This window comes from Asterias rubens, chromosome 14, assembly GCF_902459465.1.
Source record: "Asterias rubens chromosome 14, eAstRub1.3, whole genome shotgun sequence".
NCBI classification, from domain to species: Eukaryota; Metazoa; Echinodermata; class Asteroidea; order Forcipulatida; family Asteriidae; genus Asterias; species Asterias rubens.
This window is the reverse complement of record NC_047075.1, coordinates 1,436,501-1,464,401: the sequence shown is the minus strand read 5'-3', so window position 1 is coordinate 1,464,401 and position 27,901 is coordinate 1,436,501. Positions and strand designations below refer to the sequence as shown.

General features: G+C 41.8%; 1 protein-coding gene across 1 annotated transcript in view; it reads left to right on the top strand.

Annotated features, from left to right (window-relative positions):
• Positions 1-27,901, top strand: part of LOC117299539 (MAM and LDL-receptor class A domain-containing protein 1-like) — a 99,860-nt gene that overhangs the window by 21,654 nt on the left and 50,305 nt on the right. The window contains exons 29-62 of the mRNA XM_033783086.1: positions 946-1,193; positions 2,227-2,317; positions 2,739-2,876; positions 3,541-3,794; positions 4,262-4,619; positions 4,798-4,934; positions 5,113-5,317; positions 5,896-6,033; positions 6,716-6,841; positions 7,395-7,525; positions 8,148-8,232; positions 8,744-8,866; positions 9,653-9,799; positions 10,801-11,066; positions 11,546-11,795; positions 12,474-12,693; positions 13,182-13,356; positions 13,842-13,944; positions 14,414-14,551; positions 14,999-15,186; positions 16,076-16,244; positions 16,686-16,829; positions 17,386-17,657; positions 18,293-18,527; positions 19,535-19,794; positions 20,575-20,704; positions 20,857-21,012; positions 21,821-22,083; positions 22,718-22,808; positions 24,267-24,404; positions 24,757-24,862; positions 25,508-25,655; positions 26,258-26,495; positions 27,119-27,451. Coding sequence (XP_033638977.1) covers positions 946-1,193; positions 2,227-2,317; positions 2,739-2,876; positions 3,541-3,794; positions 4,262-4,619; positions 4,798-4,934; positions 5,113-5,317; positions 5,896-6,033; positions 6,716-6,841; positions 7,395-7,525; positions 8,148-8,232; positions 8,744-8,866; positions 9,653-9,799; positions 10,801-11,066; positions 11,546-11,795; positions 12,474-12,693; positions 13,182-13,356; positions 13,842-13,944; positions 14,414-14,551; positions 14,999-15,186; positions 16,076-16,244; positions 16,686-16,829; positions 17,386-17,657; positions 18,293-18,527; positions 19,535-19,794; positions 20,575-20,704; positions 20,857-21,012; positions 21,821-22,083; positions 22,718-22,808; positions 24,267-24,404; positions 24,757-24,862; positions 25,508-25,655; positions 26,258-26,495; positions 27,119-27,451 — 6,204 coding nt within the window. The remainder of the gene's footprint in view (positions 1-945; positions 1,194-2,226; positions 2,318-2,738; positions 2,877-3,540; positions 3,795-4,261; positions 4,620-4,797; positions 4,935-5,112; positions 5,318-5,895; positions 6,034-6,715; positions 6,842-7,394; positions 7,526-8,147; positions 8,233-8,743; positions 8,867-9,652; positions 9,800-10,800; positions 11,067-11,545; positions 11,796-12,473; positions 12,694-13,181; positions 13,357-13,841; positions 13,945-14,413; positions 14,552-14,998; positions 15,187-16,075; positions 16,245-16,685; positions 16,830-17,385; positions 17,658-18,292; positions 18,528-19,534; positions 19,795-20,574; positions 20,705-20,856; positions 21,013-21,820; positions 22,084-22,717; positions 22,809-24,266; positions 24,405-24,756; positions 24,863-25,507; positions 25,656-26,257; positions 26,496-27,118; positions 27,452-27,901) is intronic.

Genomic DNA, 27,901 nt, shown 5'->3' with positions numbered 1-27,901 from the left:
AAACTAGGAACATCGGGGCGAACCCCTTCTCTTTCCGATAAGTGCACTGGGTTCTTTTATGTTTGTTACACAACTCACAAGACCAGTGGTCTTTAATACATGTATGTCCAATCTGTAAAACACTGGAATTATGTTTTTTGACTATCAGAAAAGCAAACCTAATAACTGTACTAGCCAGGAATCCAATAGAGAGAAGACAAGGGCCCAATTTCATAGAGCTGCTAAGCACAAAAATTTGCTTAGCATGAAATTGCTTCCTTGATAAAAACAGGATTACCGACCAAATTTCTTTTTGCTGCATATTGCTTATTACTGGTACTCAGCTATTGTTTGCTAACTCTAAAAGTCATGTGGAAATTTGGTTGGTAATCTTGTTTTTATCAAGGAAGAAATTTTATGCTAAGCAAATTTTTGTGCTAAGCAGCTCTATGAAATTGGGCCCAGAAAGGAAGTTTCACATTTAGATCTGGGAGGAATAACCCCAGAGAAATGTTCCAGAGAAAACTCTGCAGTCGGGTAGGGACTGAAAGCCCAATTCACATATTGCCTCTGTTTGTAAAAGGAATTACATGAAGATAACAGGTGTGAGTTGCCAGATGAAAAAGATGTTTTATTCCAGCCTCTTTCTTTGATGAAGCTTTCAGTTAAAGGCACTGGACGCCATTGGTAATTGTCAAAGACTAGTCTTCACAGTTGGTGTATCTCAACATATGCATAAAATAACAAACCTGTGAAAATTTGAGCTCAATTGGTTGCCCGAAAGCATAGAGGCAGTTCGAAACTAACATTCTTTATCCCCGATGCAAATTTAAAGGCAGTGGACACTATTGGTAATTACTCAAAATAATTATTAGCATAAAACCTTACATATTTGCGAGATCACGTCGTTACAAAATGGAGCTCAAACTTTTTTACTCATCCAAAATTGTTTTCCTCACTTCTTAGGCTACTACATCTACATTGAGGCGTCGGGGCAGAGCTCGGGCGACGTGGCACAACTCCTCTCCCCCGACATGGTCTCTGCGGACCTCGGTAAATGCGTCGCATTCTGGTACCACATGTACGGTCCCAACATCGACACGCTAAATGTGTGGCAACGCGACAACAGTAAGGACACACTTCAGTGGACGCGCAAGGGTGATCAGGGGCCGGAATGGAAGTATGGTCAAGTCTGGATGAAAGGCACTTTTGCTGTGAGTAATTAGTGCGGGACATTGGGTACCAGACACTGAAAGCACTAGTGCATTTAACCAGACGATGCAAAGCCCTAGAAAAGAAGGGAGTGACAGATTAAATGCGACTAGAGAAAACATTGGTCTTGATAAAGACCAGTTGAATTCCTCAGACTATAGAGACAGTTGCTACATGTCAAATGGTTTCAGGGACACCATCGAGGAAACCTCCAGATGAGCAGACCCTGGTATTGTGCCACACACATTTATTCAGAATTGTTTATGGGTGCTCACCATCTCTTACCCAACTATCTGGATCTGGATTGATACTGCAATCAATCTCCCAATGTAGGGAATATAGGTTGCAAAAAGCTTGCCCCAATCATGTGATTGTCGTATGAAGCTGAGGGGGGAATTTTTAGTATGTTAATAGTGCTAGTGGTTTTAATTGTTGTTTTCTTTAATAATTGTCTAAGGGGTCTTTGTGCTTTTTTGGGTGGTGTTTGGGGAGGCTCTCTGCTATCATTGTCCTCGGGCCCAGTGGGTTGGCATGAATCTGTGAGGGTGCACTCTGTGCCAATTTTATTTTTTATTTAATTTTTCTGAGGGTTTTTAGTCCATTCTATGTTTTTTTATTTTCAATTGTTGTCCCTTCCTCTTATCGCTGCGGTGTTTTGTTGTGGGTGTAGTTTTTTGTTTTCAATAGTCTGGTTTTGCTTGTGTTTTAATGATTTCTATTGTGTGATTCTAAAATGTTTTAGTGTAATCTCCTTTTTATATTGTATAATTATATTTTTATCGTTGGCAGGGGTCTGGTTTTACACATCTTTTGATGACAGTTTTATACATTTGTTTTAACCTTGACAGCCCCTGTACAACTTGTAACTATTGTGTATGTCTAAAGATTTAAAATAAATAAAATAAATAAAAATATAGCAACTGTCTAAGGAATTCAAAATGTAAGCAATAACTTACAGGTTATTGTACCAGATAATATTCAACTCTAACATGCAATTGGCTTATTGAGAATTCTTGTTGTTGTGTTTGTGTTCAGGTGGTGTTTGAGGGTGTGAGAGGTAACTCATGGTCTGGGGATATCGCTCTGGATGACCTCGCTATTTACAACGGGGACTGCCCACCTCTATGTAAGTTCAATATCCCAAGTTAAATTATATTCCAAATTCCAATCTTAATCAAAATCTGACTTACGGTTCTCCTATTTTTATGAGTTTGATACAAAAAGTAGCTAAGCATAATACATTTATGCTTATCAGAACAGGATTAGTAAACAACCAAACGACCATGTCTTATGTACAATTTCAATTCAATTCAATTTAAATACCTATTTATTTCAATACTTCCCTAAAAAATCTCAACAATAACATGTACATGTATTATGGAGTAAAGCAAAAGTATCAAACATTAAAAATAAATTTGTGACTGGTATCCCACTCATTTCTGCTAAGCTGCGGAAGCAGCTCTATTAATTTTTTTGGGCCCAGGTCTGCCTAGAGTCAGTCCCTTGTAGTAAAAACTTTTTTTCTTTTCCTAATTTGTTGGTGTTAGACACGTGTGATTTTGAGCATGGTGACTGCGGCTACTCCCAGGATCAAACCGATGACTTTGATTGGCAGATTGGAAGCGGATTCACAGATACCACTGGGACTGGTCCATCGACTGACCATACATACGGCACATTACAAGGTATAACTTCTTTATCTCTTGTCATTATCGCATAAATTCTCTTGGTCTGGAAATGCCTGCCCTCCTCAGCACCTGTCTACCTCAATAATCTTCTCACTGTCTATCATAGCGAAACAGCTGAGGCCGGATCCGAATTGGCTGCTACGGCTACGGCTACAGCCGGATCACCGTGTCATCATGCATTGAAGTATAGGATGCCCTTTGCAACACCCCTGGCAACGGTAGTAGCCGCAGCCGTAGCCACCAATTCGGACACGGCCTTACTCGTTAAACTGCAAGACACAACAACTCTTATGAGCAAAAGGTTAAACAGTTAAAACACCCAATAGACCTTATGCATTGACGTCATCCAGCAGCGATCTTAGTGGAAGAACGGTGACGAAACAATCAAAACGCACAGATTTCTACGCGCGGCGCACAGGATTGGCCAATGAACAACCTCCTTTTGACCTCTAGGTGAGGGCGCCGTACTAAAATGACATCATGTGCATAAGTTCTAGAGATAATGAGCAATAAAACTCTGCAATAAAGATATTGCTCTGCCATTGCATCCAATACAATTTTTAAATCTTTTTTTCTAAGGGTAAAATATCATGCCTAGAGTGATGAAAAAAGACATTGTTTGGAGCTCATTTTGAAAAATATTATTTGCTTCCACCTTTAGGCCATTACATGTACATCGACGTAACGGGGCAGAACAATAAAGACGTCGCCCGTATGCGCTCCAAAGAATACCCAGCGACGTTTGGGACATGCATGAAGTTCTGGTATTACATGGTTGGACAAGACATCAATGCCATGAAGATTTACATCGAGGTCAAAGGTAGCATGGGGACACCAGTCTGGACCAGGTATTACAGCAACTTTGCTTATTGGATGGTCAGTGAAGTGTCTATCCAATCAGCTTATCCCTACAGGGTGAGTAGCATTTTTTGAAAAGTTTTTTTTTGTAACAGGCACCATATTCTTCATTCCTCCGTTTCAACAGAAGTTAGCAGAAAAAACTAAGAGGAGTTGGGGTGACAGCTTTTTCAGCTGCTGCATCAAGGTTTATGGAACTCCCTTCCACATTCCATCAAAATGTCGGCCAATCAAAATAAAAAAAATAAAAAATTGAAATCCTACCTAGTTTCTAGATTCATCAGTTAAGATAAAGTGTATTTCACAATCTGTTAATTGTGAAACAATGGATAGAACTTTTTTTTAAATGCTGTTCTCAAATGATAGCTCCATCATTGCTTTCACTATTTGTGTTAAGTCAAGAAAATAACTGTTTTTTAGTAAAGTAACATATTTCTGAAAAGAAAATAATAATAATCTGGCGTTGCTTTTTAGTAAAGAAACATATTTCTGTGTAAAAAAAAAAAATCTGTTGTTGCTTTTAGATTGTGTTTGAAGGCTTATCCGGTTCCGGCCCCAAAGGAGACATCGCCATCGATGACATCGATCTCACCGGTACCCAGTGCAACCGGCTCGCGGCCTGCGACTTCGAGAAAGACTACTGTACCTACATGAACATTCCAAACGACGATTTCGATTGGACGAGAAACAACGGTCAGACGAGCAGTTACTACACAGGACCGGACACCGACCACACCCTGGGGAATCAGTACGGGTATTACGCGTTTATCGAGACGTCGAGTCCGCGAGTGAAAGGGGATTATGCGTACCTTATATCGGAGACGCTATCGAGAGATGACAGGTGCCTAAGCTTCTGGTATCACATGTATGGTGACCATATTGGTAGGTTGTTTTTCCTTTTTATATAAGGGGGGAGAGACAAACAATTGACAGGCCTTGAATTTAACATTTGCTGAGCACTGTGACTGAGCAGTATAGTGCTTGTCCATTTTCCTGTTCTGTTGGTCTCCTGTTGGTGTATTTGGTGTAAAATTTGTGTGATGTTTTTTTTTTCTGGCAGGTTCACTTAATGTTTGGCAACAAAGCGACGTCCTTCATCCCGCGTTCTGGACAAAAATCTTCTCAGAAGACAAGTCACAAGGAAACTTCTGGCAGCAGGGATTGGTGGATGTAGCCAAACCCAACACTGTCTATGAGGCAAGTAGTAAGGGAAAACCAGTCAAAAAAAAATAAGTCAGCATGTGCTGGAAACATGCCTTCTTTTAGGTTTTTAACAGGTCTCGCACCTGAAAGACATGGACATGTGATGTGAAAGTAATTAGGACTTCAAGGAAAACTTCATAGTATGAAAATTTTTTATTTAAATATTCATCAGATCGTCTTTGAAGGCATCCAGGGATCCAGTTACCAAGGTGATATAGCCATTGATGACATCATGATGTATCCTGGTCTATGCACCCCACCCACACCGCCCCCGGCATGCCAGTTTATCTGCAAGAACGGCAAATGCTTGACGGACAAGACTCAGATTTGTAACTTCATTGACGAGTGCGGCGACCAATCAGATGAAAAGGATTGTGGTGAGTTACTAGGTTGACCAATCAGAAATCACTTTCGAAATTTGCGGCTCAAAAAAATTTACGGTATATTTAAAGTGCGCCATGTCTGTCATACTCTGTGACACTCTTACAGGGCTCGAGTTTTACACTGGACCACTGCCCCGAGCCCAGTGATTTCGGTGTCCGCTAGTTGGCTAAGTCAAATATTTGGTACAACAAAATAGTTGACTGTGTTAGTTCATGAAGTAAAAGGAAAACCACACAATTTTGAGGTATATTTGTGTGGATCATTTTATTCTACTTTTAAAACCTCTTCCCAACCATACTGATTTCATAACAAATACTTTTTCCATACCAAATCGCCCAATCCAAGGCAATAGTCCAATCACTGGTTATTTCTCGTTTCAGCAACGTTTTTTTTCAAACAAAACATGGGAAAGTACCAAGAAAACAATGCTTAATACACATCAATGAAAGGGCACATACTCTTAATGGGTTATAAAAAGTTCTGTAGATTTGTCATAACATTTCCACTTTGTTACTGCCAGCAAAAGTTGATTGAAACAATCTAATTTAATTGGTTATTTTTGTTTGTGTAGGATCTTGTGTTTTTGAGAATGGAGTCTGTGGTTGGAACGATGAGAGTCTTGGATCCTACAAGTGGGAGCTCGGTTCTGGAGCCACTCCGTCGGCAAACACGGGTCCCTCCAAGGATCACACCCTTAACAATGCTGCAGGTAAGAATGCCTTAAATGGGATTCGAACCCATAACCATCCACATTGGAAAGGAAGTGTCTTAACAGAAAATGGCTTTGTTTACAAGTCATTCGCCATTCTGGGCCAATTTCATAATGATGCTTAACGGTAAGCACATTTTGTGCTAACTATAGCAGACAAAAATTGCTTGAGCGTCAAGCGTATTTCAAAGGTTAGCAAGAAAGTTAGGCAGCTAGCCTGCACAGTAACCTTGGACTTACAATGTACATGTACACATTCATTTTCATACAGTAAGCACCGGAAGGTAAGCATACCTTTTCGTGTGGTTTCAGTAGGATGGCCATGAAATGGAAATCACACGGTAAGCACAAAATTGGGCACAGATAAAAATTAGAACACTTGACCCGAGTCAAAGGCAAAGCCCAAGCTGCTCGTCAAGATGGCATCTATAAGCAGAAACCATAGTGATATCTGTTATGGTTATTTGGTTTGTTTTTTACAGATCATCGTCATGATGGCCCCTTTCGATGTATACCAGTGCTCTAAAGAATTCCATGCTTATTATTAAGGTTATGTCTTTTTGCAGGTCATTACATGTTTGTGAACGCCAACACTGGGTCCAGCTACAGCCAGGCTACTCTAGTGTCACCAACTCTCAACCAAGCCTCCTCTACATTATTATTATTACTCTTCTTCTTGCAGGTCATTACATGTTTGTGAACGCCAACTCTGGATCCAGCTACAGCCAGGCTACTCTAGTGTCACCAACTCTCAACCAAGCATCCTCTACATGTCTGCTAACGTTCTGGTACCACATGTATGGAAAAGGTACGTTCAAATCATGACGTTGAATAATTGACCCTTAAAAAGGTTTTATTTTTCTTGCAATTTATCCCAATGACTCAGAGTATTTTACAGTGCTCAGATATGGTTTGCGGTGACATCATGTGTGTATCTAATTGGCAGGTAGAATTTGTTCTTTAGAGAACTTGTCTTGCTATACCGCAGAGTAGATTTTTTGGTATTCGGACGACTTCTCAGTCCTGAAAAGAACTGTTCTGCTTTTTAACTATTACCTGGGCGGAAGATAGAAAATCAGCTCGGACATTGCTTTTAATGGATCATTACTATATTATTAACTCAAACCATAGAGTGAGCTCTTAATTGGTCTCAACGTTTTTGACTAGGTTGCTCTAGTCATCTACAGAAGACTCAATATTGTGCTGATATAGTAATATTTTTTTTTTAAGTATACATAAATATATTTGTAGATATGTAAAACAATATGTCATTAATTTTGTTTCTACCCTGACACAGATGTGTGTTAGCACTGTATCACTCCACAGTATAATAATGCAGTAATTTGTCCTTAATTTTCTAGACATTGGGTCTCTCGAGGTGTACATGTCAACTGGGCCGACTAGGACAAGTCTAGTGTACTTTAATCGTGCCAGGCCAGACCAATGGAACAATCTACAGTATGGACTGGGGAGGGTCACTCAACCATTCACAGTAAGTCTAGCATCATTCTATTGGAAGTACTTGGGTGGGATGCGAACCCCCAACCTTGTGTAATGTGTAAACCTTGTGTCAGGCCCAGCGGTCTATTTTACCAGCCTTCGATTTCACCAAACTCTTTCTCACTTAGGAATAATCCGTAACCATAGACGTTAGGATGCATTGAACCCGTCCTGAGTTACTCGTCCTACCTCGAAATAGAATTAATCCTAGTGTTGCGTGAAATCAGCTGCTGGTCCTTTACTGTTAGAGCATTGATACTGTTTTTGCCTATGAAATATAAGCGACCAGTGACAACAAATATTCATCACTGTTATAGCTTTGATCCAGTTTATACCAGTTTGAACTAGTGTAATCCGGTCCCAATCTTTCTAAAGTTTACATACACGTACAATGTATGTTGTTAAGCTTTGATCCAGTTTGTGCCAGTTTAAACTAGTCTAATCCGGTCCCAATCTTTTTATAGATTACATGTTGTTAAGCTGTGGTCCAATTTGTGCCAGTTTAAACTATAGTCTAATCCGGTCCCAATTTTTCTAAACATAACATGTTGTTAAGCTTTGATCCAGTTTATACCAGTTTGAACTAGTCTAACCCGGTTCTAATCTCCCAATAGATTACATTTGAAGCCACCAGATCCTTCACTGTCCTTGGTGATATTGCTCTGGATGACATCTCCTTCACTGGCTGCAATCTTCCAGGTAAGTTTTTGATCATCGGCTTCCCAAAAAAGACTGATTTAATTTCTTGAGCTTTTCTATACTATAATTAGGTGAGGTGTGCGGTAGCACCATGTGTAAATCTTTTCTCTGAACATGCTGAAAAGAAACGGTGGTTTTGGGCAACCGAGTTGTCAACAACCGACTCTGTTCAGAAACTCATCTACTCAAAAAAAGTTTACTTATGGTGCTACCGAAAACCTCAACTAATTATATTCCCACCATGCAAAGTTTGAAATCCTACTTGTATAATATACAACTTATGCGAATGACGTCATTAGAGTAGGGAGCCCTCGACTAGAGGTCGAAAGGAGAGCATTTAATGGCCAATCCTGCCGCACGTACAAATCTTTAGATTGTTTTGTCATTGCTTTTCCTCGTAGATGGCCGCTGGATGACGTCAATGCATAAGGTCTATTGAACAATTTGATTGATAAAACAAGTGCGTCTATAATATTTTCGATACAAATCTTCTTTTTTTTTTTTTTACCAGCTGCCTCAACTACACCGTGTGGATCCGATCAGTTCACTTGTACCCGTGGCAACTGTGTGGACAACAATCGTCTCTGTGACCTCACTGATGACTGTGGAGACTACAGTGATGAACAATCTTGCGGTGAGACAAAACATTCAAGTTTTAAGAAACTTTTGTTAGCTTTTATTTAAACTAAAATATTTAAGTTCTGGTTTTGGGCAAAGTAATACTGATTGATAGGCAAAATTATTAAGAAAGATGAAATAAAAGTCACCCCCGTGAAAGCTGAATGCAGTTTATACTCATTAAAGACAGTGGACACTGTTGGTAATTGTCAAAGACTAGCCTTCACAGTTGGTGTATCTCAACATATGCATAAAATAACAAACCTGTGAAAATTTGAGCTCAATCGGTCATCGAACTTGCGAGATAATAATGAAAGAAAAACAACCCTTGTCACACGAAGTTGTGTGCGTTTAGATGGTTGATGTCGATACCTCAAGTTCTAAATCTGAGGTCTCGAAATCAAATTCGTGGAAAACTACTTCTTTCTCAAAAACTATGGCACTTCAGATGGAACCGTTTCCCACAATGTTTTATACCATCGCCCTCTCCCCATTACTCGTCACCTAGGCAGGTTTTATGCTAATAATTACTTTGAGTAATTACCAATAGTGTCCACTGCCTTTAAGACAAGAATATCAAATCCGTTCAGTGGGTACCAACCGTATTTCTTGCTTCATCATTCACAAATTGACACCACAGGATTTCAATCTTTCCAAAACTCGCCTTCTGATTTTCTTGAATGGTGATCGCAAGTGCAGAGTTCGACTTTAAGCAGAGCCTTGAAATAAGGCCCAGGTGAAATAGGTAAATTAATGTATTATGTAACTTTTAAGACTTTGGTTTTTTGTTTTCTTTTTGCAGACAACTACCACATTTGTGATTTTGAGAATGCCTTGTGTGGCTGGAATCAGCTGGACATTGATGAGTTGGATTGGAGGCTTGGACAAGGCCAGACTCGGACACCCTGGACTGGACCCGCTAGAGACCACACCACTGGACTCTCTACTGGTCAGTAATAATAATAATAATGTGTTGTGTTGTCATTTCCTCTATGGCCATGTCAGACGGCTACCAGATACACCTGCCCATGTGGCCCTCAAGCTGAGCGTCGAAGCACGGGGAGGATCCTGCCCCTGCCCAGCCTGGAAGAGGCCAAGAGGCCGACCTCGCAGCACCTGGGTGGGCCAACTGGAAGCGGACCTCGAGTCCCAGGCTGGGCAGCTGTGGCACTCGGCAGCAGTGACGCATGGGTTGGGCGGCTCTACGTCCCCCCTGATGGATCAAGAGAATGATGATGATGATGATGATGATGATGATGTTGTCGTTTAGCCTTCGAGAAAGACTCTGCAAGAAATACTCTAGATGTATTATACAACATATATAGGGGACCAATGGCTTTACGTTTAAGTGTCTTGCTTTAGGACACAAGTCTTACGACTGGGACTCACACCCACACTCTGCTGAACTGAAACACCAGAGCTTGAGTTCGGTGCTCTTATCTGCTTGGCGACGGCACGCCTTTTGGTACCGCAGAAAACTGTTTACATCCACCCTGCATATTTCAATAGGAGACTTTCCAACGCTAGGTGGCAGCAGACATACCGGGTAAATTTCCATTGTTTACGTAGTTCTGAACATGCGCATAATTCTGAGAACAATGGATTTACCCGGTAAGTCTGCTGCCCTCTATCGTCCCAGAAAGTCTCCCATTGCAATCACCAAATTATGCATACAGTTTTACTCCATGACCATGAAAATGTATGTTCAGACACCGTGCACACATGTAGCTATAATCTGAAGTGACTTGGAAGCTGAGATATTGGCAAAGAGTATTTTTACATAGTGGGGCCATCTTGAACCCCAAGCTGCCCTGCTGTAATACATCTCATGGAAGTGCTTCCTATCAAAAAAGTTTAGGTAATAAGGAGAATGTGGTAAGCTCTTGTGCTTTTGTCCAGAGTGTCCACATTCATTCACTAAGCTGCCTGACTATTGTTGTGTTGATACAGGAACCTATCTTTATTTGGAATCCTCATCAACCAAGGAGGACGATCGTGCCATCCTCTCCAGCAGCTTCAACATCCAAGCCGACACCACCTCCAACTGCAAGATCCGTTTCTACTACCACATGTACGGCATCGACACCGGTACTCTGAATGTCTACATCTGGGATACCATCTACGGCACCATGCAGAATGTGTGGAGCATGTCCGGGTACCAGGGAGACTTCTACGAGAGGGCCGAGGTCACGCTGGGATGGGACAAGAACTTCCAGGTCAGAGCTCATTTTAGTTTTTTTTTATATTAATTTGGTTTAAGTACCCAAAACACGTAACAGGATAGGTCTTAAACTTTAAAACTGAACGCTTTGAGACGCCCATCAGGTGTGATAAAACACTACATAAAAACTTAGTGACGTACAAATAGATTTAGTCTAATATTAGTGTTTGAAAAGGAGAAACTTTAGTTTTAAGCAAAGACAAGAAGAAAACCGGTCACAATCAATTTACACAAGATGATATTTTCTTTGGTAACAATTCTCATATCAGATCTTGTTGTTCCATGCTTCAACAGATTAGTGCTATAGACTTATAATATGTTAAACTTGCATCGGGGATGAAGAATATTTATTCTTTTTTTTTTTTACCCATACATTAATGTGCGTTAGCACTGTATGCTTTCCCGAGTCCTGTGAAAAAAAAACCTTTTAACTTGTTGATTTACTTTGACCCGGTTTGATTCTTATTCTTGCAGGTATTAATCGAAGCGACTGCAGGTGATGGACCTTACGGCGACATTGCCATCGACGATATCTCTTTCTCAACAGCCTGTAAGGAATACACCGGTAGCCTGCCGACCAACCCTAAACCAACTGCTATACCCAAACCAGTCGACCCATGCCCGGGTGGTCAGTTTGCTTGTACGGACGGTACTTGCATTAACCCACTCTTAGTGTGCGACGGAAATAACGACTGCGCTGATCAGTCCGACGAAGCGAATTGCGGTAAGTTTTTAAAAAACTTCTAGGTCCTTCTAAAAACTTTTAGGCTGACCTGTCGTTGCTCTACCAACTAAACTCCCTATTTTGTCAATATCTTTGTTCAATATAGGTAGTATATTCTTTATTTCTGACGCAAAATAGACATCTATCAATTCATTGGTAAATTTTATGTTGGTTAAAACCAAGAAACAATTTTACAGAGCATACTGAAAAGTTGAGTTGTCAACTACTGTTTCTTCTCATAACCAGCACTATTTAAAAGAGATTTACACATGGTGCTATCGCAAACCTCACCTTATTAAACTTCAACCATGTAAAGCATAAAATTTCAAGAGAGACTTTGCTAGGGTCGATACGTCGGACTTTAACTGTTTTTTTTTGTGTGCATTTATAATAAGTCCTTTTGGTCGGTAAGCAGTTTGCAACAGCTTATAGACGAAGTGACGTCACTTGAAAACCATAACATGATTCGCGCGCATACCGCCGCGCAAAACCTTTGTGTTTTGGCAGCCAGCTAGAAAGTGTACGCAATCTCACCATGTCTATGTGTCTTTTTGCCTTGCGAAACATGACGTATACAGTGTTTTGTCAACAGAGGGCAGTTTGAATGTAAACATAGGTCACATCGTCTATTCTTTTTGCTCATAAATATTTACTTGTGAAACCGTTCTCCTCCTCTAGGCAACTGTGATTTTGAAAAAGACGAGTGTGGTTGGACTGGAATGACGGCAGGTCTCTATCAATGGGAAAGAAGACTGTCCTCCGATACTTCCAAACCTCACGCTCCAAACACTGACCATACCTCTGGTACTGGAGCGTACATGTTTGTAGACAGTACAACCGGAACGTTCTTAACTACGGCAATCTTACAGAGTCCGTTGCTTGGTGATCTTGGATCAAAGTAAGATTTAATCTTTATTAATTGAAACTTTACGATGGCTAAAGCAGGCTTGAGTTTTGTTCTTACCTTAAAGCCTGGTCCTTAAAGCGGAGTGAATTTGACGTGAATTTGACGTCACAACTCTCCCTTCGTAGCGATATTCGCAAGAGAGTTGAACAGAGTTGCGAACTGCTGCGAATTATTCGCTTCGCAGGAAGTATGAAGTATTCGCAGGAAGTATGAACTGGGCTTTGTTAATCACTCTATGCTCGGTGCAGAAAACAGGGGCATAACACCCAGGACCTTGACAAGAGCAGGCTAGTCAAACATTGAGACCAATTAACAAGTTCCAAAAAAAACTAAATAAAACAAGCCCTTCTGATCATGTTTGGGCGACCGAGTGAATGAGTGATTAAAATCAAACAAAACACTGTCTACCTTTACACACAAAAATGTTTGAAAATAATTTATTTTATTTTTATGAACTTCTCTTGTTCTCATCTCTCTAGGTGTGAGTTGAACTTCTGGTATCATTTCCAAGGAGGGAATGATCCTGGATCGTTGGTCGCCACCATTTATCAGAACTCTGTCCCTGACGGCAGCACGGTCATCAAATCAGCCTCAGCAGATCAGTGGAAGTCTGGCAAACTGAAGGTTGGACCTCGAGTCGCAAACACTTTCACGGTGAGCTTTTAAAAATATTAGGTGATCCCCTGGCTGCCGCTTCCAAGGTTGTATTATAATCTTTGGTATGATCCCTGGCTACACGGTAGCTAAAACGGTTGTATGGTTTGTGAATGGCACCCTCAAACAAAGATATAAATAGGGAGACTGGCAACATGGGCTAAATAGCTCAGTTAGAGCGCTGACTTGTTAAATGGGACAGGAAAAGTTTTTACAGAAAAACAAACAGTTGGTGACTCTCTTAATGATATTTTGTATAAATTGTGTCGTCACGGACACTCCAATGAGCAGGCGGAGCTGTCTACATGTGTATACACGTCGGCTACCCAACAACCTTTGACCTAATTTCCCCAGAGTGCTAAGCAAAAACACCGCAGCCTTTCGATTAGCCTTGTTTCTTTGGTACCAGGAGTGTAATCCCTGGTACACTTGAACGCACCCAGAGTTGACAAGTTTTGCATACACTTTCTTCTTGTCTGTTGCAGATTCGTTTTGAGGCATCCCCCGGATCCAGCTTCTTGGATCCCAAGCAGCTGACAAACATTGCCATTGATGACACCACCTTTGACAAGTGCGGCAAAGATTCAGGTAAGAAAACCTGCGTCGGATGATGCAGGGATGGGATGTCGTTACTTTTAACCAGGAATATCCATCGTTTTTCTTAAAATTAGGTGCTACAATATAAAGGTGAGAAATTAGAATTAGCTGTTGCAAACAACTTACCAACCAAATGGACCAAGGGTATAAACGCAAAAAATATTTAATGGCCTGACGTTTCGACCCTAGCAGAGTCTTTCTCGATGGCTAAAAGAAAGCCTTAGAGAAAGACTCTGCTAGGGTCGAAACGTCAGGCCATTAACTATTTTGTTTACAATATAAAGGTGCTACATATATATTTGGATCTCAGAATTCATAACTTCAGTAACCCATCTTTCTGTAAAAATGCATAAACAGTATAACTGTATAAACAGCGCCTTTACCTTGTTGATAGATACGTGCACTAAAAAAGACTTTGTTATTATTTTTTTAAATATTATATTTCACTCCTCGCTCCCAGATTTGAACTGTGACTTTGAAGGGAATACTATCTGTGGATGGCAGCATGACCAAGTCGCTGACTTCAAGTGGTCAGTTCAGAAAGGAAGTACAGGCTCATCTGGAACTGGACCCCAGTTTGATCACACTCTAGGCACAGGTTAGTCATGTCTACCAAATCACCCAATCGTTGCTGCATTCACTCCCCCAAAAAGGTGTTATGAAAGTACTGGGTATTGAAACAATTTTGCTGTTTGTTCCTAGCCGAGCAGTGTAGGGCAGTGGACTAAAATTCTGTAATTTACTGAATGTGGGGTAAAATCCTGGCCTGGTCAGTCTTGTATCCTTAAGCAAGGCACTTTACCATAATTGCTTCTCTCCACGCAGGACTACAAATGGGTACTGGGCGAAAGCTGTGGAGTAACCTGCGACTGACACCTTTTTTTATGAGTTATCACCCAACTCACAAGGCCTCTTCAAATTGAGAACTGACACCAGGGTTATGTTGCCACCTACTCCTGGGGCTGAAACAGAGTAACCCCTTTCACAGTCCATAATGATCATGATGACTTTTAAAATCCGCCATTTCGACTTGCTTTTTTTGCAGGTAAAGGCTACTACATGTTCATTGAGGCATCTTCCCCACGGACACAGGGTGACAAGGCAAGACTAATGTCAGGAGACATCGCACCAAGCTCAGAGTACTGTGTGGAGTTCTGGTATCACATGTTCGGTCCAGACATTGCTGACTTGAATGTGTACTTGATGAGTAGTGATGACAAGGCTTATACGTTGGTAAGGATAAACCTTATGCATTATTTGTATGCAAGTTTGCCTCAAACAATGCTAAGAGCCACTCTTGTATGGCGCTACAAGAAGCAAAAATACTAAAGATGAAAGTAACTCAGTGGAGCTGAAGGCAGGAATTTATATCCCTCTTAAAGCCATTGGACCCTTTCGGTAAACAGTAATGTCCAAAGGCCCACACTTTGTGTATCACAACTTATATATAAAATAACGGGAAAACCCACCCTTGTTTCCGCACGTTTCACCGTGTCATGACATGTGTTTACTATAATCCGTAATTCTCGATGTCAAGAATTGATAATTGTTTTAATGTTTTCTCAAAAAGTAAAGTATTTCATGGAATGATATTTCAAGAGAAGTCTTTTACCATTACCTTCTGTAAACCCTGTAAGTTATTTGTAAATCTGTGAGCTTTTTTTTTTTTTTTGCCGAAAGTGTATAAACCGTTTATGCCGTTTGTTAAAGGCAGTGGACACTATTGGTAATTACTCAAAATATTTATTAGCATAAAACCTTTCTTGATGACGAGTAATGGGGAGAGGTTGATGATAAAAAACATTGTGACAAACAGCTCCCTCTGAAGTGCCATAGTTTTCGAGAAAGAAGTAATTTTCCACAAATTTGATTTCGAGACCTCCGATTTAGAACTTGAGGTCTCGAAATCAACCATCTAAAACGCACACAACTTCGTGTGACAAGGGTGTTTTTTCTTTCATTATTATCTCGCAAGTTCGATGACCAATTGAGCTCAAAGGTTTGTTATTTTATGCATATGTTGAGATACACCAACTGTGAAGGCTAGTCTTTGACAATTACCAATGGTGTCCACTGCCTTTAATATCAGTAATATTTATATCAAATTTCTATTTCTGAATAGATGTACAAGAAGTCAGGAACCCAGTCCAATGTTTGGCATCTCGCTCGTGACTACATGACAAGTAACAAGACCTACCAGGTGGTCTTTGAAGGGGTCGTAGGTCGTTCATATGGTGGTGACATCGCTGTTGATGATATAAAGTTAACACCTGGACAGTGTCCTCCTGCACGTAAGTTTGTCATCTAAGGAAAAATTGTCATCGCTTTAGTTTGGAGTTTCAAATTTGTTGGTTACAGATAAGTGCTTACTCCTGTTTGCAACGTCAAGACCACACCAGCTCTTTTCCGAGCCAACACTCCTCATAAGATAATTTCCTATGATGTACCCGCAAGATACTCTCCCCGCACTATATACTGTCACTTTTGTATAAAAATACCCGGCTGTCAGACAAACATTCCACACCACCCACGGGATCACTGCGTCATTGACACACCAAACCGCACCATGGTGTAGTTAGTCGCAGGTTAACATGCAATTTGGACGTACGCACACATTAGTGAAATGTGTTACTTTTGTCTGAGTGCAGAATGCTATTCTTTTCTTAGATGAGTAAAAGATATCTCTCCACGACCCTGACCGCCCAAATTTGTTTTATTTTTGTGGTTTACAGATGAGTGTACTTTTGAGTATGACATGTGTGCGTGGGAGAATGACCAGAAGGACACGGCTGGCTTCGATTGGAAGAGAGGAAGACACGGTGACAAGGACGCTGGCACTGGACCCGCTGTAGACCACACCTACTCAACATCATTAGGTCAGTAAATTTACCTCATTATTCAGGATTTTTTTGTTCCCCCTGAGGAGGTTTTTTATTCAAGCTACTTTAATGTACAACATGTACAAAGCTACACAAACTAGTGGTAAAACCACCTACTTGAAGAACGATACGTAAAGAGAATTGGCAAGTGGCAAAAACAGGAAACCTTATGATATGCAGGATTATTCAGGTTTTTTTGTGATTTCAGGAAGTTCTTAAGACTGTCTTTTTCATCGTCATCATCATCATTATCATCAGTAAGTACTATGCATTTCTGCACCGGCTTCTTGACTGGTGAGAAGCTTCCAAATAGACTGGTCTTGAGCTGCCACTTCTGCCTCCTCCACAGACCCACCTACAATGTAGTGCCCAGTCTGGAGAGGTCCCTCTGAGGTTTTGAAGTAAATCAGTCACAAAAAATAGAGAAAGAAATAGTCCGCTTTGTGCACAAACCTGTAGTGTTGTATATCTGATGCCGGCACAATTTTTTCTTTCATTATTTTCAAAAAAAATTATTTTCAAAAACAAACAAAGCTTTTTCTCCTATTTAAAGGTTACTTCGTGTACGCCAACGTCTTAGTCTCGTCAAAGCGACAGACAGGTGACGACGCTCGTCTCCTCAGCGCCGTCTACGATCCCGGCGCCGATCGCTGCCTGACATTCTGGTACCACATGAGCGGTGACGATATCGGATCACTCAGTGTCTACAAGAAGGATGAGGGCGACACGTTCGTGACGTCGAGTTGGTCGCGTAAGGGGAACCAAGGCGATATGTGGAGAGTGGCGAGAGTGACCATTGATTCCAATTCTCCGAAGAAGTTCAGAGTAAGTTTGATGATTCATGGGTGAGCGGTCTAGTTCACAGGACCCAAGCTCTGGTGTTGTCAGTTGGTTCAATCAATCAATCAATCGACCGCAGAGACAGCAAGGGTCCGTCCCGCCTATCTCCTGTGTCCACGTCCTACAGCCTCAAGCCACATGTGGTCGATTTCGCTAGGCCGGCCAAGTTGTTGGCCCAGGATGATCGAGACCGACCTCTGGGTCTCTTCCAGCCAGGAGCTGGTGCTAGGCCTCCCCTGGAGTTGATGGCAATACTTTTTTAGTTTGGTTCAAATCCCTGTCATATCTCTTGTGCCCTTGAGCAAGGCACGAACCTATAATTGTTTTGTAAAAAGTTGGGAAGGTCTCTTCTACTAGCCAGGCCCCTAGTGGATAATACCCTTGCCTACATCTTTACTGACTGTTAAGGGGGTAACCCTGTTTCAGCCCCAGGAGTAGGTGGCACTGTGTCCCTGGTGACAGTTGATTTGGGCCGATCATTTAAGTGTAGCCCTCATTTTAAAGTTGCCGTCTGTAGCCTTGTGATGTATGGCGACCTCTCATAAAAAAATGTTTTTAAGATGGTTTGGAACAAAATTGCTTTACAAGAATATAAATAAACTGCTTTAATTTCTTAACAGCTTGTCTACGAAGCAGTCGTAGGGACCGCCACCTCTGGTGACATAGCCATTGACGACATTGATATCACTGACGGCTCTTGCCCACCGACCGGTTTCTGCGATTTTGAAATCGACGAGTGTACATGGACCAACTACAGGGGAACTGAGGATGATTTTGATTGGCTGCGGAATGCTGGAGGAACGCCGAGCTACGCGACTGGACCGTCTACTGATCATACGACTGGAACTGGAAGAGGTCAGAGAGAGTTAATAAATTACACAAATGTTTTTTGATAATATTAATAGTGGCTTCTGTTGCGCTCCAATCCGTCACTCTGTGACGCTAAAGGTGCTTCAACATTTAGTATTTTACTGTAAGATATTGTTGAGCTTGAAGTACGAGACCAACTCCTTTACCAGTTCCTTTGTGGCACAAGATGCTGCGTCACATCAGGAACACCAGGGAGAAGTGTCCTGAAGACCAGCAGAGTTTACTGTTCGAAACGTCGAGACCACACCAGCTCTTTTCAGAGCCAACACTCCCTCAACAGAGATTTAATACAGTTTTGTAGCCGCAGTTTTACTATTTTTTATAGTTGATGCTTACTACTGTACTATTCACTAGGCCTGGGCGAATTATTCGAATATCCGGTTAATGGCGAATAGGTTTTCCTATCCGTAACTGCGAACGCATGGGGCGCGAATACCTATTTATAAACCGGATAGTTCTGTAATTACAACCAAGTAACCGGATATTCTTTAATATCCGAATATCCGCGGACGTCGGGCGACAACTGATATGAATGTTTTGTCTGAATCCTTATGAAACTTCTATTAAGACAGCATAAAACAGCATAAATTAAGTATTTAACTATGCTCACCTCCGTGAAGAGTTAAAACGATGACATTTCCGACGTATTTTGTTCAAAGATTACAAAAGTTTTCCTTCACGTAGAGTCAATCACGATCAAAAGAAAAAGCAAATCGCCATCTTTAAATTAGATCCGGTCATTTTTATGAATGAACCGAGTGACACTGTCTAAATCTAATATCAATCCGCCCATAAGATCTCATTCACAAACGAACAGCGCCCTCTAGCGGCAAAAAAACTATTTGAATATCCGGTTAATTTTGGATAGTTGGCCAGCGGTATCCGAATAACAAAATTTCACTATTCACCCAGCACTACTCTTCATAAAAAGCTTCAAGCATCACTTTTGAAGGGTCATGTATTTCTCTTTATTTCTGGAATACATTCGGCAGGTTTCTACATCTTCCTGGAGACTTCAAGTCCGAGGGTCAACGGAGACAAAGCGTGGTTCGTCAGCGAGCACATTGACCCCTCAGCAGGGCGCTGCTTAACCTTCTGGTACCACATGTACGGCAGTACGGTCAACGCTTTGAATGTCTACGTCCAGTCGGCTAAAGCGAGTAGTCTGTCCCAGGTCTGGACCCGGTCTGGATCACAAGGAAACTACTGGCGTATGGGTGAAGCTTCTCTGTCTTCTAACGACGAGTTCTGGGTAAGATTATCTTTAACATTAGTTTTTAATCATTATTGTTTAGAGCAGAGAGCTGAGATGGTTTAAAGAATAGGGGTACTAATGTTAATAGGGCAATGATCATTTTAAAGTTGATGTTGTTATTATCGTTATTGTTAATGCCACAGTGATTTGTATTGTGACATCCCGCTTTGCCTTACAAAGACGATGACTAGCTAGTCAAAACTTTGAGACCAATTTAAGAACTGACTCCGCGGTAGTACAGTTAATCACGATCCTATAAGCTAAAGTAGTAGTCCCAGCCTATTTTCTATACCATCCGCCCTGGTAATAGTTAAAAAGCAAGACAGTTTTTTTCAGAACTGAGAAGTCTCCCGAACCCCCGAACATCTTCTCCGTGGTTGTAGAATAAAGCAAGACAGTTATCAAAGAACAAACTCTACCTGGCAAGTAGATACACACATGGTGTTACCGCAAACCAAATTATACAAATCAATGAACCTTTTCATACTCGGGTCATTCAACGCTGTGACCACTCTACTGCGGAGAACCACGAATATAGCTACAAACGACCAGAGATCATTTTCATACACAGCTCCAAACTTTTGAACATGTTAGGAACGCGAACACACTAGATCTGTTCAAGAGTTCACTTAAAACCCATCTGCTAAGCATGTGCCTTTCAAACAGGTCTTTAAAATTGATACAGAGCTAAGATCAATGTTCACTCTGTGAAATCAGCCCTACATGCCAATCGAATCGATTATAATCGAATCGACTTTAACTTTGTGTCTCATTCAGGCCATCTTTGAGGGAATCGCTGGGACGGACTACCGGGGAGACATTGCCATCGATGACGTGGATCTATGGTCTGGTCCTTGCCCTCCGACGATGCCCCCTCCTACTACACCACCTCCACCTCCTGTTTATCGTAAGTATCTTGGAAACACAATGATACTATAATGTATGTGATTATTACATAGTCCCTGTGGACATTCCTATTACTCAACAATAAACTCTCCTGACGATGACTATAGCAAGCTAGTCGAAACGTTGAGACCAATTGTATTCTTTCCTTTATAGCTCCTAATACCCATGATTGTGACTTTGAGAGCGGTCTCTGTGGATGGAAGCAGATGGCTACTCCTGATGATCAGTTTGATTGGACTCGGACTACAGGCGCTACCGGTAGCACTGGTACAGGGCCTTCTGCGGATCATACTTATGCGGATTCCTCAGGTATGTGGTCATTCTAAAACTTTTGTTTTGTTTACCTTGCTTTATCTCGTCTCCTGGAGAAGATCAGAGCAAACTGACCGAAACTCTGAGTTGTCAATCACTGTTTCTTTTCAGAACTAACACTACTCTAAAGAGATTTACACATGGTGCTACCTCAAACCTCAACTAATATTTCATTATTAATGAAACCAAGGCCTCTCATCATTGTATGGGGAAGTTTGCTATGCAGTGTATGTTGTCATGCACGACTCGCGCATGCATCGCCTATTTCTTTGTGTGGGTTCAACAACCGGAATAATTTTGCTATTCGCTATTCGCGATAAACCTTATGGAGAAATAGAAAGGTGATCCCCTCACTGCCGCTTTCCAGGAAGTGTCGTTAACGTTCTGACGTAGGTGTGATCTCTGGCTACATGACAGTTAGTGGTTGTACGACTTTTGACTGGCACCCCTTGAGTTGTCAACCACCGGTTCTTCTCAGAACAGGGCCCAATTTCATAGAGCTGCTAAGCACAAAAAATTTGCTAAGCATGACATTTCTCCCTTGATAAAAACAGGAGTGTCAACCAAATTCCCACGTGATTTTTAGGACAAGCAAACAGCAGCTGAATACAAGTTTCAAGCAATATGCAACAAAGGGAAATTTAGCTGGTAACCCTTTTTATCAAGGAAGAAATTTCATGCTTAGCAAATTTTTGTGCTTAGCAGCGCTATGAAATTGGGCCCTGGTGCTATCACAAACCTCACCTTATTATACTCCCACCATGCAAAGTTTCAAATCCTACTAATTTTATTTCCGTGTTTTCAGGTCACTACGTTTACATCGAGGTCAGCATACAAACAAAGGATAATGTCGCCAGATTGAAGTCCGAGTATTTCAAAGACGCTACGCAGTCGGGTTACTGTATGGAGTTCTGGTACCACATGTATGGCGAGCACATCGGTAGTTTGAATATCTACACCGAGACATTTGATGATAGTAAAGAGACGCTGGTGTGGCAGAAGATGGGATCTTTCGGTCCGCAATGGAACCAGGGACAGGTCCACTTCACGGAAACCAAACAATATCAGGTATGTAAACTTTTGGTTGGAAATGTACAGGCGTTTTGGAGCTGGAGGGTCGTTCGCAGGATCCTCACTGTTCCCAAATCCACACTTTCTGTAGCGGATCTATTGTCACAAAAAAAATCAAATGAGATTTTGAAGAGCCATTGACTCCTTTTGATTGAACTACAGTAGTTATCCCTGGTGTGCCTTCTGGCTACTATTGGTCATTCATTGTTGCCCTCCATTGGAGGGCCACATGCCATGGCCTAATTTAATAAAGCTGCTTAAGCACAAACAAAAAGAGTTTAGCACGACAAAATGATGCTTTCCAGAATAAGTTTACCGGCCAAACTATCATGTCATACATACAATTTGCGAGTGGTATTCTGCTCATTCCTGCAGAAATATTTTCTGCCTAAGCTGCTCTATGAAATTAAGCCAAGGTTGCCAGATGGACAACTTAAACTATGTGCTGTGCCCTTGTTTGTAAAATTGTGATTAAATACCCTGGAAAGTCTATTAAAGGCTACACTTTTGTATATGCAGATGAGCCCTTGTACTCAGTAAAATAATCCTACTTTCTTCCAGGCACCAGATATTTTGAAGTTTTTTTTCTTTTTCTTACCTCAGTATTTTTTCCCCTTGTCCATTTCAACAGGTCCTTCTGGAAGGAACTGCTGGGCCGAGCTACATGGGAGACATTTCAATCGATGACATCAAGTTCCATACTGGAATCTGTCCCCCTGGAGGTAATTTAACTTGTCCAGAGTCAGTGTTGTGGCTGTGTGGTCAAGCGCTCTGGTGTTTCTGACCAGCAGTATGGGTTTGAGTCTCGGTCGTGACACTGTGTCCTTAAGCAAGACACTTAAGGCCGAGTCACACTGCAGCGATAACGAAAACTGATTTCAATCACGACGCAAAGAGAACGCATTCCATTGGTTGAATGAGTGTGTGCGTATTCTGCGTGGAGCATTTCAGTCAATAGAATGCGTTCTCTTTGCGTCGTTGTTTTTGTTATCGCTGCAGTATGACTCGGCCTTAAACCATAATTGCTTCAGCCTTTGGATTGGATGTAAAGCCGTAGGTCCCGTGTTTTGTATAAGGCTCGTAAAGGAACCCAGTGCAATGGGAGACTTTCTGGGACGATAGAGGGCAGCAGACTTACCGGGTAAATCCATTGTTCTCAGAATTATGCTCATGTTCAGAACTACGTAAACAATGGAAATTTACCCGGTATGTCTGCTGCCACCTAGCGTTGGAAAGTCTCCTATTGTTAAGAGAAGGTGGTACGACAAGGGTTACAGGGTCTTTTACACACATTGCACAACACAACACCCACAGTTTTACGTCCCAATGGAAGGAGGAGCCATAATGTTTTTAACCACTTAACAGCTTCAAGGCACCTGTGTCAAGAGAGGGAATCGAACCCACACTCTGTTGATCAAGAAAACCAGAGCTTGAGTCGAGTGTGCTTGATTACTCGGCCACTATCCATCATAAAATTGATTCATCATAATCGTTTCAATAGGAGACTTTCCAACGCTAGGCGGCACCAGACATACCGGGTAAATTTCCATTGTTTGCGTAGTTCTGAACATGCGCATAATTCTGAGAACAATGGATTTACCCGGTAAGTCTGCTGCCCTCTATCGTCCCAGAAAGTCTCCCATTGACACGTTCTATACTTTCTTGCTGTGTTGAAGTGACAACATGGCTTGATTTATATTTTAGAATTGAGGGAAACATTCTTACTTACTTACGTAGCTGCTTAGAACAAGGGCCCAATTTCATAGAGCTGCTAAGCACAAAAATTTGCTTAGCATGAAATTTCTTCCTTGATAAAAACAGGATTACCAACAAAATTTCCATTTGATGCATCTTTCTTGTTACTGGTATTCAGCTGTTGTTTGCTTATCTTGAAAATCACGTGGAAATTCTGTTGGTAATCCTGTTTTTATCAAGGAAGAAATTTCATCCTAAGCAAATTTTTGTGCTTAGCAGCTCTATGAAATTGGGCCCAGGTGTCCCTTGGCCTCCTTGGATAACCGTCCCCATTCAAGTTTGTTTGTAGCTAGTTTGTCTGCCTCTTGAAGTGGAATTTGGACATCTTCCTGTACTTGAGCCTTCCAGCGCAATGGTGGCATCCTCGTTGGCGTGGGTGGGAAATATTCATTCATTTTTGTTCTCTTTCTTGGTTCTTCAAACAGAGTTGTGCGACTTTGAAAATGGCATGTGTGGATACACTCAAGACAAAACGGAGCAATTTGATTGGAAACTGCATAAGGGTCACACACCTAGTTACGGAACGGGACCATCACATGATCACACCTACCAGACGTCAGCTGGTAAGTGGCAAGTTTTTGATGTAAATCTTTCTACCTGTCTTCCTTTCCCAAAACGCTGACCAAAAGTTGATGTACCCATGCCTACATCCTTACGAACTGTGAAGAGGGTATTACTTCAGCCCCAGGAGTAGGTTGCAACAGACTAGTGATTTGGGTCGATAGCTCAATTCAGTCCAATGTACATGTAACCCTCATCTTGAAGTTGCTGTCCTGTTGTCAGCAGTTTCTCATTCAAACAGTGTAATCCCTGGCTGTATAGCAGTTAACGGTTGTATGGCTTCTGACTGACCCCTGAACAAAGATATTGAGAAAATATAGAGAACAATCAGTCATTGTTTTTTTTTTATCACAGGTCACTACATGTATGCTGAGATGTCTTCACCCCAGGTCACTGGTGATAAGACCAGGCTGGACAGTCCTAAGTACTCCAAAACACCGGGTCGCTGTCTTCAGTTCTGGTAAGAACTTGCCTAGTCTAATTTAAAGGTTTTTATTAACTTGGCTATTAGTCTAATTATGATTTTGGGCAATTCTACGGTTACTCACGTTACCTTTTTGATGTACCTCTTCTGGTCACTCAAAGTCCCTCTTGGGAATAGACTGTTTACCTCATTGCCAGTCAATATGTGTATAATATTATTTACAAAAACGTTTGCAAATTGCCACGCGAGCTCCTCTTGACCACACTTAATAGATTGTCCCAGGTACATGTATAATAATTGCATTTGGGGGTAAATTTTTATTAATTTGTTTTTATTTGACAGGTACTACAACTATGGCTACGACATCGGCACATTGAATGTCCAACGATCTGCCTCCTTGATACACCCAGCACACCAAACCCATTCTCACTACATTCTGGAAAATGTAGTCTTGGTGCCAGATGTTGTTATTCACACTGTCACTTAACAATCGCGATCCCCTGCTCTCTCCCTCCTCACTGCGCACATTACTATCATCTTGCACCAAGACTACACTTTTCAGAACTAAGTGAGAACGAGTTCGGTGTGATGGGTGTATTAGGCCTGAGGGATAGCGCTTTTTTGAGAGTGTGATATCATTATGCGAAGGGGGTTAAGTTATTCATTTACTTTATTTGACAGGTACTACAACTATGGCTACAACATCGGCACGTTGAATGTGTACAAGAAAGCCAACGATGTTTACAACCTCATCTTCTCTAGAGACTATGATTCATGGCAGGAGTGGCATGTCGCTGAGGTCACCGTCGACTCTATATCAGCTTTCCAGGTAAGGGTCCAAACTTTGTTGGTCGGGCATGATAATAATAATAATAGTGACTATTTATAATGCGCCATGTCTTTCTAAAAGACGTCAGATGATCTGAGCTGCCTGGATGGTGCTTGAAGGTGATATATTTCCTCCCCTTCCACCTCTAGACACGATGTGGATTGGTTTTCAGTGTGGAGTTGTGGCCGAGCGGATTAGAACATAGAACTTAAGCTCTGAAGTTTCTAGCAGAGTGTGGGTTGAGTCCGATTTGTGATACTCGTGTCCTTAAAGCGAGACACTTAACCATTATTGTTGCGACCTGTGATACTTCACCATGCTAAGTTATGTCAAAAATGATCTTAGGCCGTGTCCGAAACGGCGACTTCGGCTACAGCTACGGCTAGATCGCGCGCGTCTGCTATTCTTCAACACTGGTAGACGCGCTGATCTAGACGTAGCTGTAGCCGAAGTCGTCGTTTCGGACACGGCCTTAGCCTTCGAGAAAGACTCTGCTAGGGTCGAAACGTCAGGCCATTTACTATTTTTATACTCTCGGTCCATTTGGTTGGTAAGTTGTTTGCAACAGCTAATTCTATTTTCTCGTTAAAAATGATCAACAGATAATCTTTGAGGCGGTTCGGGGCACAAGTTGGCAAGGCGACATCGCTATCGACGACATCCGACTGCGGGACGGCGCATGCTTCCCGTTCGGCAGCTGCAACTTTGAAACCGGTGACCTTTGCACCTGGAAGAACGCAGAGTTTAACTTGGACAACTTTGATTGGATAAGGCAGAAGGGAGCTACGCTGTCGTATCAGACTGGGCCGGAAACTGATCACACATTGGGCAGTGAATATGGTAAGTGTACGAAGCCTCCATCGGGAACAGTTTGTCAAAATATTGAACGGGTAAACAAAAATAATACTGACATTATTTTGTTCCCTCCCAGCCAGCCTCCTTTTGGCTCTCCTATTAACAGAAGATAAGCACTCTGTTTGAAACAATTCTGTTACAACTACTTTTATTTCCATCAGAACCTACGTCTTCATCGAGAGCTCCGCCCCTCGTAAAGAGGGCGACACTGCCTACCTCTTGTCGCCATTCTTAAACAAATCTGTTACAACTACTTTTATTTCCATCTTCAGGAACCTACGTCTTCATCGAGAGCTCCGCCCCTCGTAAAGAGGGCGACACTGCCTACCTCTTGTCGCCATTCTTAAACAAATCTGTTACAACTACTTTTATTTCCACCTTCAGGAACCTACGTCTTCATCTAAAGCTCCGCCCCTCGTAAAGAGGGCGACACTGCCTACCTCTTGTCGGCATTCTTAAACAAATCTGTTACAACTACTTTTATTTCCATCTTCAGGAACCTACGTCTTCACTGAGTCCTCCGCCCCTCGTAAAGAGGGCGACACTGCCTACCTCTTGTCGCCATTCTTAAACAAATCTGTTACAACTACTTTTATTTCCACCTTCAGGAACCTACGTCTTCATCGAAAGCTCCTCCCCTCGTAAAGAGGGCGACACCGCCTACCTCTTATCGGCATTCTTCGAACCCGATGAGTACTGCTTTGAGTTCTGGTACCACATGTACGGTGGAGATATCGGAACGCTCAGCGTGAAGATCTGGCCGAGTCAGACCATCTTCACAGCCTCCGGGGATAAGGGTGACCAGTGGCGTCTTGCCAGGGTACATGTCGTGCCGGACAGTAAATTTCCATTTGAGCTGATGGTGTCGGGAGTGGTTGGTACGTCGCATCAGGGAGATATTGCGCTGGATGATTTCGCCATCTTGGACGGAAAATGCCCAGGTAAGACTCTTTTAAAATTGCTTATCCTACCTCTTATAATTTTTTTTCAATTTTTCCCACTTGTTTGTAGGACTTTGAACCTGCAACCTTTGGATGAATGTGCCAGCCCTCTACTAACTGAGATATTTAGCCATTGTCTAGCGCTAAAGATATTGACAACATATTAGGGCTAGTTAGCTCAGTTGGTAGAGTGCCGGCATGTTAATCAGAAGGTCACAGGCTTAAGTCCTGCTCCAGTAAATCTCTTGAAAAACTTCCCAAAACGGTGCTCCTGGTTTAATTGGCTGCATATTGCGCCACGGCACCTCGTGTAACCCATTTGCTATGTAGTGGTCTTGTACTTCAAAAAATGTAGCTCCACAATACCTTGCAGGAAAATACTTAAAGACACTGGACACTTTTGGTAATTGTCAAAGACCAGTCTTCTCACTTGGTGTATCTCAACATATG